At 36.2% G+C, this 13,304-nt stretch overlaps 1 protein-coding gene across 1 annotated transcript in view; it reads right to left on the minus strand.

The window, feature by feature from the left end:
• Positions 1-6,340: 6,340 nt before the first annotated feature.
• Positions 6,341-13,304, minus strand: part of LOC139116114 (proton-coupled zinc antiporter SLC30A2-like) — a 68,604-nt gene continuing 61,640 nt past the window's right edge. The window contains 1 exon segment of the mRNA XM_070678659.1: positions 6,341-13,016. Within this exon segment, the coding sequence (XP_070534760.1) occupies positions 12,856-13,016 (161 nt within the window). The 3' untranslated portion in view covers positions 6,341-12,855.

A 13,304-nucleotide genomic window follows, 5' to 3' on the forward strand; every position in this document is an offset into this window, starting at 1 on the left:
CATTCTCTTACCAAATCAAGAACAAAAATCAGGTGCCACGGAACAAATGTTTGATCCAGAAATATGACCTAACATTTACTGAGATTTGGAATTCAATAAGGCAGCCATACTTGTGTTAACTTTTGTTGGGAAAAAAAAAATTAATTTTCGATTTCATACTCAAAGCACTTCCAACTGAACCCCACATGTGATAGACCAGAAAAGTATTGTAAATATTTTAGAATTTGACAAGCTGTCCCCAAGACACATTCGACTTTAATGGATTTGTCACAACTTTGCGTGCACAGTTTTTCTTTTGGGGGGCAGAGCTGAGGGTGTCCTTGAATATTGCTTTACCCAAGGAGCAGCCTCACAGAAAGGAAAAGAAAACGAAGACACATGGATATGCACTTCAAACAAATTGGTAGTGAACATGTTTATTCCCAATGTATTATGGACGTCCATGTAATATCTGGTCATGTGACCGAAAATGTCGGAGCTTTAAGCGAATCAGAATGCTTCCTCGGTTGGAATGGCGGAATTTATAAAGAAGACATTGTATCAAGTGGCTACCTGTTGCCGTTCATCTATTTGGACACTTGGTTTGAATGCTTTCCAGCCTGGTTTTGGTGTCGTACGGATTTCAGAAAGTTTTCACAATAATCATCAAATATGGCTTTACTGGTGATTTTAACTGTGCTATCATAAAGGATTAACTTAACACCGTTAGAGGAACATTATCTGTAACCGAGTATGAGTTTTTTTTATGTGTTCATGGCGATGCTTGTTTTTGTGTTTAATCAGACTGTTTACAATCAGTATAAAAATACCTGAAAATACAAGAAATTTCAATAAGTCAGATAAAAGAACAAAGATTTGCAATTGTGTTGTGAGTTTTCCATTTCAAAGAAGTGACATATTTCTAATGCAACGTTGCTGGAATCAGAAAGCTGAGAACATGATGGCTTTTGCTGCTTGTGATGGCGATATCTTATGTTACTAGAGAATACGATACAGATACGTATTAAGATCTGTAAATATGTGTTCGTTATATGCAAAGAAATGGTAGTGTCAAGCTGAGGGGAGGGTTGTAGGCAGCCTGCGTTATTGGGGAGACGGTTAAGACATCATGGGGGAGGGGGAAATGGTAAGGTTGGTGCAGATTCTTTGCAAAGCGCAGTTAGGGAACCTTAATTTACGAATAACTTTCTCTTTCGCCCAATGTTTACATTGTACACAAAATATCTTGTAATCACGTATTTATGTGTATAAAACTCAGGTGAATCTCTGAACACGAGCTTGCTGACAGCCTCCTGCTGGTTGCATGATCACTATCTTCAGTATGAGGTTTCTTAAAATCAGTCGCTGTATGATTTAAAGGTAGAATGCGCCTTGAGGACAGTCATTTGGACTCTCAAACTTTTCCAGTTCTTTTCTGATTTACCACTTGTGGGGGCTCATTTAGGAAGCGTTTGGAGTAATAAAGACTTTAACTGTTTTTTTTTTTTTTAATTGTAAAATTTTACTTTTCTCCATAGAGTTAGCACAGGGATGGCGGCCATTTTGAATTTCAAATATCGGTAAATCTTGGGTAATTTGTTTCTTTGGTACCAAAATTTGCACGGTGAGCCCCGATTTTATTCTTGGTTTTGAAAGAGCATGGCTGAAAGATTCCTCGAGGAAAGTTTGAGCAAAAGTAAGCGTTTCATTTTCAAGGCGTATACTACCTTAACGAGGTCCAGGTGTTAATCAAGGCGTGTGTCATACAAAGCATGCTGGGTGAGAATCTCACTCCACCCCTAAAATCGTTGGTGTCTTCGAGCATTAATTAAAAGAAGTATTAAGAAAATGGAAATATTTTATTAATATGCTTGACACATCCCGACATATCAAAACCAGCTGTGAAAGTTTACAGCTCGTTGTTTACTATTAAAGGCAACAGGTGTTAACAGTCTGCCATTATGGCAGCTGTTACCCTGGGAATATAATTTGTATTATATGATGAAGTACCGTATAAATTTAGAATCTTGAGTCCAGGGTTTAAATTGCCATTTTTCCAGCAGGGCGTTGCAAAACCAAACCATACATATATTAATAGCCCTCTTTATTTGAATTCAAAATGGCCGCCATCCCTGTAATAACGCTGTCAAGAAAAATGAAATTACACACAACTGAGACAGTGAAAACCTTGAGGCGTTAGGCACCGCCCCCGTCAGATTCTGCCTGTCCGTTTCTTTAAGATTGCATGACTAACTTACAGTACTAATACAAGAATTTGATTTACAGGTAACTAATTCTAGTTTGGTCATTCAAACATTCAAGTAATTATATGTGCTTGGTGATCAATCAGTATTTTCTAAACTTGACAGATGCGCAACGATTCAAAACAGAAACTATAGTTTATCGTCGATGTTATTTTACATTTTTACCCCTAGCTGTTGAGAAAGAATAATCGGGCGTTTTATAACAATAATTTGTAAAAATTGCTTTAAAATCACAGGGTTAATTCAATAAAATCTGAAACATTTTCATAGTGACATTGACTTGTAACGATTAGAGTTCGGAATTGAATTTTATTTGTAAATATGGATACAGGATTTACAATGTGATTGATATGACTTTTCCTTGGAGCTTCCACTGGTTTTGCTGTGTTATTACAGAGATATAATAAACCTGGTGAAACACCAGAGACCCAAGTGACTAACTTGTACATCTTTGCAAGGATTTTGGTGGTTTTATTCCTGTACAAACCACAGTTTCTTGGTCTACTCGCAAGAGAATGGTTCATGCCCGATGGTTGATTTGTGAGTACAGTACGTGCAAAATAGGCTAGAATGCGCCTCTGGGACAGATATTCACTCCCAAACAATTTACAGCATTCTTTCTGGTGTACCACTTGTGGAGATTCATCTTGAAGCTCGCGCCGAGAATAAACTTTCACCGAGAAAATTTTAAATTGTCCCCATAGAGTTAATACAGGGATGGCGGCCATCTTGATTTTCAAATGTCAGTTAATTTTTGTATAATCAATTTGTTTCTCTAGTACTAAACTTTGCACGGTGACCGCCGATCTTAATTCTTGATTTCTAACGGGAATTGTTTAAACTTTTCTGACGGAGAGTTGATCAATAGCGTACGACATAAGCTTAATTTCGTTAACTACATTTAGGTCTTAATATGTCGCCCATAAGAGTGTCACCCTTTTCTCTGTTGTCTTTATTGAATCGTTAGACGGGCATGCTATTACCGAATCAAATGTACTTAGTTGTTTGGCGATACAACCTTATATAACCCTCTATGTGACTACTTTTTGTATTAAATAATTTTATTGGGTTTTCTTAAAAGTGTATAACATGTTTTGATAAAGCAATGTCTTTGATCCACATAATTTTAAAGCTCCATTAGCCGCAACCTTCGGCCAGTTCAACAGCCAAAAGTCACAGCCAATGTCCCTTTAAGGTAGTATACGCCTAGAAAGTAGAAGAATTAACTTTCGCTGGAATCATTCAATCAGTCACTTTCAAAATCAAGAATAAAAATCGGGGGTGGCCTCGCAAATTTTGGTGCTAGAGAAACAAATTACCCAAGATTTACCAATATGTGAAATTCAAAATGGCCGCCATCCCCGTGTTAGCTCTATTGAGAAAAATAACATTTTCGATTTTTGAAAAACTAAGCTGGTAAAGAGTTTTCTTACACTAAGAGCTTTAAAAATGAACCTCAACAAGTGGTCGATAACAAAAGAATTATAAAAGTTTTAGAGTCGAAATATCTGTTCCCCAGGCACGTTCCACCTCAGTCATGGTGTAACAGGTAAGGATCTGAGTTTCAAGCACAGTCAGTGTTAAAAAGTTGTCAAGTTACAAGCTTCAAAACCTGTCCCCATTTTCTGGTATATAAATTCAGCTTACTTTTTCTTACAGCTATGTGAAATTCATTTTTTTTAATATTTTCAAGAATTTTTTTGTAAAGCAACAGATCTGGGTTTTGTTTCCTACAACGTGATATGTCGTTTTGCCACAAGTATAACAAAGTTTAACAGTACTGAAAAGTGTCCAGCACCAAGAAGAATTTGTCTTGCATATGGAATATTTGATAATCCTAATTTTCTCCCGCATAGCATGTATAATCCATCCCAAAATTCCAATACAGTTTCACAATCATGGTAAAGATGAGTTAAAGTTTCATCAGTTTTCTCACAGAATGTACATTTCTCAGAATCAACTCTTGGTGGTGTTGTTTTTGACAGGATAACATTAGTTGGTAGAATATCATGCATTATTTTAAACTGGGAGGCTCTCATCTTATTATCTATTATTATTTTGTAAGGTAACTGGTATAAAGTATCTAAATTATCGATAAACTCATTTAATATTACTGTGAAAAACAATTCTGACCTTGGGGGATGAAGAAAAGATTTACAATGTCTTTATACACATTCCTAGTGAAGCAACTGTTTATATCCCTTGATACATTACCACACTTCAAAGTAATGTCTCTTTCAGGAACAGTAAAATTGGTAATTTTTGCAGTATCTATGTTGTTTTTAAATCATTTAGAAGTGATTTGATGAGACCAAACAAGCGTAAGATAATGACTGTGGTACTCCCATTTCACATATCTCACTCCATGATAGTATTTGACCGTTTTCTCTAACTGTCCAATGTACATTATGTCAACTGTTATTAATTCTTTGAAAATTATTGATTTCCCTGCAAGCAAAATGTTTTGATTATTCCAAATATTTGTTCTAATAAGTCTTTCTTATTGTCAACTGATTATTTAATTTCTGACCAAACTTGTAACATGTTTCTGAAGAAACTAGAAAATTTAATCGAAAGCTCATTGACTATAAAATTACAGTTTTGTAATATCTCTATGCCACCTACTCTTTCCAATTCGAAAAAAAACCGAACAATTTCCAAGGGTGTTTGATGGTGATGCCAAAATATTATTTTCTGGTCCAATTTTTACTTTTGGCTTTATATATGGAGCTGATACCTGGCATTGAAATTCCACCTTGTCGTATGTCACCTATCATAGTCTTTCTATAGCTATTTTGTCAGGACCTTTACACAGAAATTTCTATAACAATCTATTAATTTCTGTCAATCTATTAAGTGATATATCAACCACATTCATAACATACTGGATTCTGGAAATAGCTAAACTCTTAATAATTTGAATTTTACCCAACACGGTCAGATCTCTGCATTCCATTTCTGCATTGAATTTTTCTATTGTGTTATGTAGGTCATTTACCCCACACTCATCATGACCTGAGTTCAATTAGTCTAGAACATTCTCAAGGTCACTGCCCTTGATGACCTCACAACCTTGAATTCAATTAGTCATGTTTGGAATGTTCTGGAAAGTTGATTAGTTGTGTAAGGGAGATAATTTTAGAACAGTAATTAGCATGTCATAAAAGTTCTAGATTGTTCTTATATGCCTTTATAAAAGGACGTGCACAGCTTCCAGTCAGACTTTTGGGATCGTGTCTCTTGTGTGTTACTAAACTCCAGCAGTAGTCATTCTCAAGACTTTTCAAGACCTTCACTGTCAACGCTGGATTTATACTGTGGACTTTGTGCAGCTTCAAGCCTGCAAGCCAAAGGACTGTTCATTCATCCGACTGACTGTTACAACTCTGAGACTGGAGCTTTGCCGTCCCAGCTGAGATAAGTAGTCTGTACACTTTTAAAGCTTGTACTCTATCCCTGACTTAGCAATTAGTTTTATTTTCGTAATAAATTTTGTTTAAACGTTAACTGCTGAGTTCACCCTTTTGTTCGTCTTCTCTGCACGTAACAATTGGCTCTGCAAGTTCATGTTCAGTGTCTTCTTTTATCACATGATATGTAAATACCAGCTATTTCAATTGGGTCATCTGGCCACCTTAGACCCAATGGTGTTTCTTTCCTCCAATTGTTCTTTCCAAGCCACATTGCGTCACTTTGTTTACGTTTTACTTTGAGCCCTGATATATCTTTAAAATCATATGGTAAATTAAATAGATTTTCTGCAGATTCTATATCTTGTACGAAACATGTGATGTGACTACTTTTACTAGTACGGAGCCACTTTACTGTATGATAAAGCGAATGTTATTCAAACCTGCACTTAGTTTTGCAGTTCGATCCAATGTAGTCGCCTGTTGGTAATTTTACCCTGAAATATTCTATCCTGAATCAATACTCAGACGTATCCAGCCGATTAACCTAAGGCTTGTCACAAGATCGATGTATATCTTGCTATTATCGCACCTCTTATTTGCTTAGAATTGTGTGACAATTCATTACCATGTTGCAACAAGAACAACGTTTCTCTTTCTCACCAGTCAATATACACTCAAGAAAAGTTTGATAAGGATAATTTATTTATTTTTATAGACATTCAAAAGCAGTTTCTTAAGAAACAAAGAATGTACATTTCCATTGATATTCGTAAATTCAACATTCTTAGCCATTATTGTTGGAAACTATTCATCGGTAAATGTCATCATTTCACATCGGTAAACTAAATAGTAGCTATGATGTCGAAGCAATATAACATCTAAATTTATGCTTTGTTTGGTCGTTTTCCTTTTGATGTTCAAATAATCGTTAACAGTAACTAAAATCATCTGTATTCACGCTTGAATGGATTTTAATAGTGGCCTGCGGTTGTATCGAAGGATCGACAGAAACCTTGTAGCATACAAATTGACAGCCCATGAGTCAAAACAGCATACATTTGTTTGCCCGATGGCTTACAACTATACAGTCGCCCAAAATTGCGTGTTTCACAAGCCGATGGAAACAGACTGTTGTGGGCGACTCTCAGGCCCGAGGGAAAGCAAACTATGCTGCTTACTGAATAAGACCAAGCAGTATGTCCATTACAACACACTTCATCCAATTTTCTCACTGAAAATTTGAAAATTTCTGCTGTCATTGATCTCAGTCGAAGTGAGACGCCGTAACCATCTTCCTTTAGGTGTTCTAGAATGTGAGCATGCGTAGACGGCACTTTCTATTTCACCCAGTCAACAGTTGTTCGAACTGTTAAACGGTTAACAGTTTTCAAAACGGTCAACCTTTTCGGCAATCAACTATTTACATGTATCAGCACCAACATGATACATACCAAGATATTAAAAACAAACTAAAGAATCACGACAGAGATTGGTTGAGGTGTATTGTAATGAAAAAGTCACAGATGCCATTGTACCATTCTTCGTCCAAACTTTGTTGTGATTCGTTAATTAACTGACAAGTAGAATGCATCATTTTCACGCTGATATATGCAAAGAGCATGTTACCCGATAACAGTTTCCAAAACTGTTAACCATTAAACAGTTCGGAACTGACTAGGGAAATTTGACTGTGACATCAACGCATGCGCACATTCTAACGTGTGAAGATCTGTGTCGTCTGCGGCCTTGACGAGCGAATTCGAAGAATATTGAGGAACTTCTCGACTTTTCGGCGAGAACATTGGATGAGGTGTGTTAAATAACACGTATTGACTAGTCATATTCGAGTAATGACATACGTTTGTGTTCCTCTGGCATGCATGGTTGCCCAAAATAGTTAGTTTCCCCGACCTACGGCCTCATGAAACAAACTGTTATGGACGTTTCTCAGGTAAACAAACGTAAGCTGTTACCCTCATGGCAGGTCAATATGTGTATAATGTTTTTTGTCTAAAATTGCACAGCACTTAGTCATATCATACAAATAATTCATCTGCCAGCAAATACTAACGAATTCATCTGCCAGCAAATACTAACGAATTTGAAAAACAATATCTCTTGAAACATAGCAAGGCGTCAAAGTGAGCGATATAAGCGAGTGCCGAAGTTGAAGCATAATTTCGGCTAATCTTTGAACATAATTATACTAAAAGTTAAAATTAAGTGTTGTTCAATCACAAAATTTGTACTCTTTGTTCGTATTTCATACATTTCTAAGTGCATTCTGAACTCGACATCTGCAGAAGGTCATGCAGTCGGGCTAAAACTTTTTGTCATGGCAAAGTTCGCTGTAAACCCAATCTACGTGGCAGGAACGCCTTCCTTCCTAAGTTATCATAGCATGGGATCCATCAATCAGATCTGCCTGGTGAGGTAGTCCAGGAATTCATAAAATCGCGCGTGGATAACATCTTTGTAAAGAAAGTATGACTGCTATAAGGGCCCTGAACTGATGATGTTGAATAACACAAAAGCTTCTATCAGTCTAAGCTTTAGTAAGCCCTCACCATTGACTTTTCTTGTGTTGATAAGCACTCAGCCAAGTGTAAGGTTAGCGCGTTTAAAACCTTAATTTTTTGAAGTATTTTCCTGTAACTTTACTGTTTATAAAGATGTTTTTACGGCGTAATCCCAAAATCATCTCAAATACCTGTTGTTCAATTTATCAACACAGCATGTATGGTTTCAACGTCCAATCTTATAGTTGAAAACGGATAATTAGCACAGGTCAGAGTTCATTTTCAACAGTAACGTTGTATTATATTGCACGCAATGTATTTTGTTTTCAAGGCAAATACTTAGTATTTTAACATGCGTAAGGCATAAAAATAAAAATATAACATTTGTTTTCTAGAATCAAAACAGAAAATATTGTCAAAAGTTTATTGACACTTTTGAGATACCATGGCAAGTTTCCCTCGCTCTTCAAACCATAGACAAGGTTGGCCATATTGCCACATTGCTGGGGGTGGGGGCAAACTTTCAAACTTTCGACAACATTTAAAGTAAGTATAAATGTTTCACACGTAAATAAATGTTGTTAATGTATTATATATTCTTGAAGATAAAAAAGCCTCTTTGTCATGTATTTAACTGCAATTATTTTTATTCCAGGGCATGACCAGACCCCTGTTTCCGTCCCAATATGCGAAGGTCAATAGTAATACATCATATTAAAATGGCATTGTATTCTTTTTATCAAGACGCTGTTTTTCAACTAAGGTAGAATGTGACTCGGGGACAAATATTCGGATTCTTGAACTCTCACATTACTTTTATCCCCCACTCGTGGGGCTCATTTTGAAGCTTTTGGAGTAATTAAATTTTTACCGACTTTTTTCTTTGGGGGGGGGGAGGGGAGGGGAGAATCGAAAATGTTATTTTTCTTTCGATATAGTTTATTCAAGGTTGGCGGCCATTTTGTATTTAAAGTTTCCGTAAATATTGGGCATTTTTTCTCTCTTTTAAACGGCAACACCCCCACTTTTTATTCCTGATTTCGAAAAAGAACGGTTTTTGAGGCAAGTATGTCTTAGATTTCGATGCGCAAACTAACATAATTCTATAGGGTATTACAATGGAAGTAACAGCAAGAAGTGTGCAAGTCGGGATTAATTTTGCTTCTTTGAGAAATAATTTCGTACATTTAAATATTAGGACATCAGCTTAGATATTGCACTTTCAACTGTGTTACATACCTTCGCACAATAGCTGACCGAATACAACGAAAGAGCAAAACGAATATTACTGTATGTAATCTGTTGATAAGGCGCTTAAATAAAATTATTTGTTTGCCGTCAGCGTGCTGGTAGGTTTTCAGAAAAAATAAGAAAGCAAATACAATGTTAACACTATTACAAATAAAAATATCATTTAAAAAAAAAAACAAGTAAATAATGAGCTTATGTTAATACACTTGTGTTTTTTGTCTGTGTTTGTTTTCCTGGCTGGCTGGTAGGTTTCAAAAATCAAGGAACGGCAAACAAAGAATTTTCTTTAAATGGCCTAAAAACGAAACATTTGGAAAAGATATACATTACAAATAGTTCATACAGATCCGGAAGAAAGGATTTCTATTAAATGTGATGAAATCTTCAGGCAGATTATGAGATGAAGCCATAAAACATATACTTTTAGTCATATACACATTTACATATTACACAGGCATGTATTGCCATTGCTAGTTATATCATACAGTACGTGAGCCTATGAGAAAATTGATTCGGAGGTTTAAAAAGCTACTGTTGTTGTGTGTATACATATTAATGATGACATCATAATGCAAGTGATGACATCATACGTGTGACAAACCGTTTTTAATACCTGATCCAAAAGATGTTCAACCTGGCAGAATGTTGATCCGGTTGTCTGAGTTGATATTTCCTGTACATGCAGGAGAGTTTGGTGAACTGAAATGTATTCTTCTCATTTTGAATAATTATACATATTTTTCGCTTCACATTTCCTATTCTCATCGTCAAGTTCAACTTGAAACCAAAGAGGGACTATTGGAGACGGGCAAGGCGCAATGTAATTTGCGTAACTGCTAAAGGCATACGTAATATAAATTTCTGTGATATTCTAGAAATGTGAATATAATTTCATATTAAGATTTTTTAGAACATCACTAACTCAAAAGGAACTCTCTTCGTGAATAAAGCAAACTCCCTTACTTGAAACTCACAGAGGGTGTCATATTTTGACATGTTTTAATCATTCGAGAGATATTATGCACAAGACAAATACGATGATTATACATATGAGCTTCTGGAAACCTTTTAGGTTCTACGTTGCTCCCCTTCACTTCAATTGTGGTTCCAACACACATGTGACGCTTGGCAAAATAACACATTTTAGTAAATTTTGACATTACACTATGACATAGATCGTTCGTTCGTTCTCCCCTGTAAATGTGCCGAGAGGTTTAACATAAATCGACATTTCGTATTTCAGAACATCCATATTTACATCGTTGCTTTGGATTCTCAGTGATATGTAAACAGATTTATCTTCAAAAGTCAAAACATATTTCTTGTATATACATGTGCATGCGGATATGTAAATACAATTATAGACAAGTATTGAGTTACAAGTATCCCACTATTTACAATTAAATATAGTCAACACCATGCAAACTGCATAGATAGATACTTTAATCAGAAGCTACGATAGAATTTCCATTTAATTTTGGAATTTATTCACCAGCTGGCTAAAGATTCACAGTCCGAATAGTTGCTGCAGATCGTGGGATCGGCCATGTTCGTGGAAGCTCGCGTATATAGAACATAAATATTTGATTATGATATCAGTGCTCCCCTCCAACGATAACACGCACTCCCTGAAGATATACTGGCGTTAAACGCGACGTGGTTCATCAAGAAATCACAAAATATGTAACAATAAACAAGAATTGACAATTTTTCTACAGTATTGCCCTCCCTTCAGTATGTTCCTTTTGAGGACTCATATCAAAACATATTAAATAAATGAAGTTTTGCTTTTTTACTTTTGCTGAAATAAAGGCAGATTTTCCCTCCTAGCGTTAACGCGTATGTAGCGATCATTACTTAAATTTCAGACGTTGATGAATTGAAGGTATTTTGGTTCTCTGACCCTAAATTTGCATAGCGACGCGTTATTTTTATTCTCGATTGTGACAGCCAATGGTTAAAAATATTACAAATTGAGCAAAAACTTGACTATGGAGACGTGTATTACCTTTAGGGCAAATAAGGAGAGAAACAATCAAATATGTCGACAGCTGCCGTACAGTTGTATTGAGTCCGTACCGAAATCTAATATACAATTGATACATCTGACAACAAAACACTGATTTGTATTCATTGACTTTCCACAGGGGCCTTCACGTGTTTAATCCAGCCAGCTGTTTGGTAATAAACTATTCGAAATATTTGAAAAGAAGCCTGAATGACTAACGCAACACTACTTTGTATTTATTCATCAAGCGTACATTCTGGAACTTCAATTCTTAAGTTCATGCAATTTTACTGACAGAGTCAAAACACTTTTCCTGCAAACAAACCTTTGCATAATTTGGTATGCCACATGGCCATATGTTGTATATGTATGCAAACAATTTTTAAAAAAATGAAAATGAAAAATATCGTTTTTCATAGCGATTGGGTCACTTGTTTCGCTCAATAAAGGACGTAGATCGTCATCACTCGCGCATGCTCTCCGCATTTTTCTGTGTCACTAACTAATGCTGATACTTTTTAAGAAGCAGTTTCTACTGATCAGTCTGCTGAATTAAAGTTACCACCTTCATTTTAATGAACGTATTTAACAGCCCAGGTCTTCGCAACCGCACGGCAGTTTGTGCGCGAAAACAGACACACTGTACGGTACGTCTCGCTGTGCCGCTCTTTTCTTATGACAATGTTGGAACAAAATAAATAGCTTAAATAGTTATTTGTATTTGTTCGGACCAAACATTCACGTGCGCGTATTCTGTTCACATCACAAATGAAATAATGCAAACATGCGTACATTTTTACTAAATTGAATCCCTTGTAAAATACAGTGTTGTGAGCTATGCCACGGTATATACCAAGCGTTGCGTAGGTGTCACATTTCGCGAATGCTCAAGAGACGATCCACGCCCTTTAAAGTGACACTGCATTTTTATGATAGGAGTCACGGTGGAATCAATAGCGGCTTATGCACGGAATGTAATGTGACGTTAACCCACGAAGAAGACCGGTTCCACTGAATTTGTCCGTTGTAATTGTAATAATCATGTGTAAATATTTGAATATTATCAATTTGTCAATCGTCAGTACCCGCTGCTACTTATAATAAACTGTCCTTCGGGTCATTTTCAATCATGGACTATGTGGCTTTGTGTAATCCGTTGAAAGAAAGATTTATCTACGGCAACTAAGCTTCGTTTTCAACACATATATTGCATTTTACTCTGTTAACACATTAACATATGCTTTAAGTCACCCCCCCCCCCAAAAAAAAAACCCCAATCCGCACGTTGATAGTATGATGACATACGGTAGGATAAACACGAATATTGACAATAACATAGCCAGCTGGCTAAAAGAGATCATAAATCTATTCTATAAATTTACAAAAGTACATCTTTTCTCTTATTATTTGCTAGCTGTCGTCTAATCCAGGGGTGCTCTACACTGAGAACATGTCTCCATGCCTTCGCTATAGTTTTCTATCTGTATAGTTGTGTCGTGAAGGTTGTACCGTGCTTCAAGTATCCTGGCAGCTTCTGATAACACGCTTTGTGGGTCCACCTCTTTGCCCTCTGTCGGTGATTCTATGATGGCAGAAAACAAGATTAAATCAGTCACAGTGCTTTCCCGGTCTTTGTTAATCACCTCTGTGTCGTCTTCGCTCGGAGGTTTTACAGTTTGGGCTGATTATAAAAATAAGTTTTGGTCGATCTTATTGGTGAGTTGCTGGTCTCGATCCACGTTATGTCTTCCCGCTAAACATAAATTCCGAACAAATATCGCTCGTAAAGATTGTAATTTTCAATTATAGCGGAATTCCAACATGCAACAGTTCATTTAAGTCATATAAATATTAAACTGTATTGTTTTTC

Source organism: Ptychodera flava, chromosome 17 (assembly GCF_041260155.1).
Source record: "Ptychodera flava strain L36383 chromosome 17, AS_Pfla_20210202, whole genome shotgun sequence".
NCBI classification, from domain to species: Eukaryota; Metazoa; Hemichordata; class Enteropneusta; family Ptychoderidae; genus Ptychodera; species Ptychodera flava.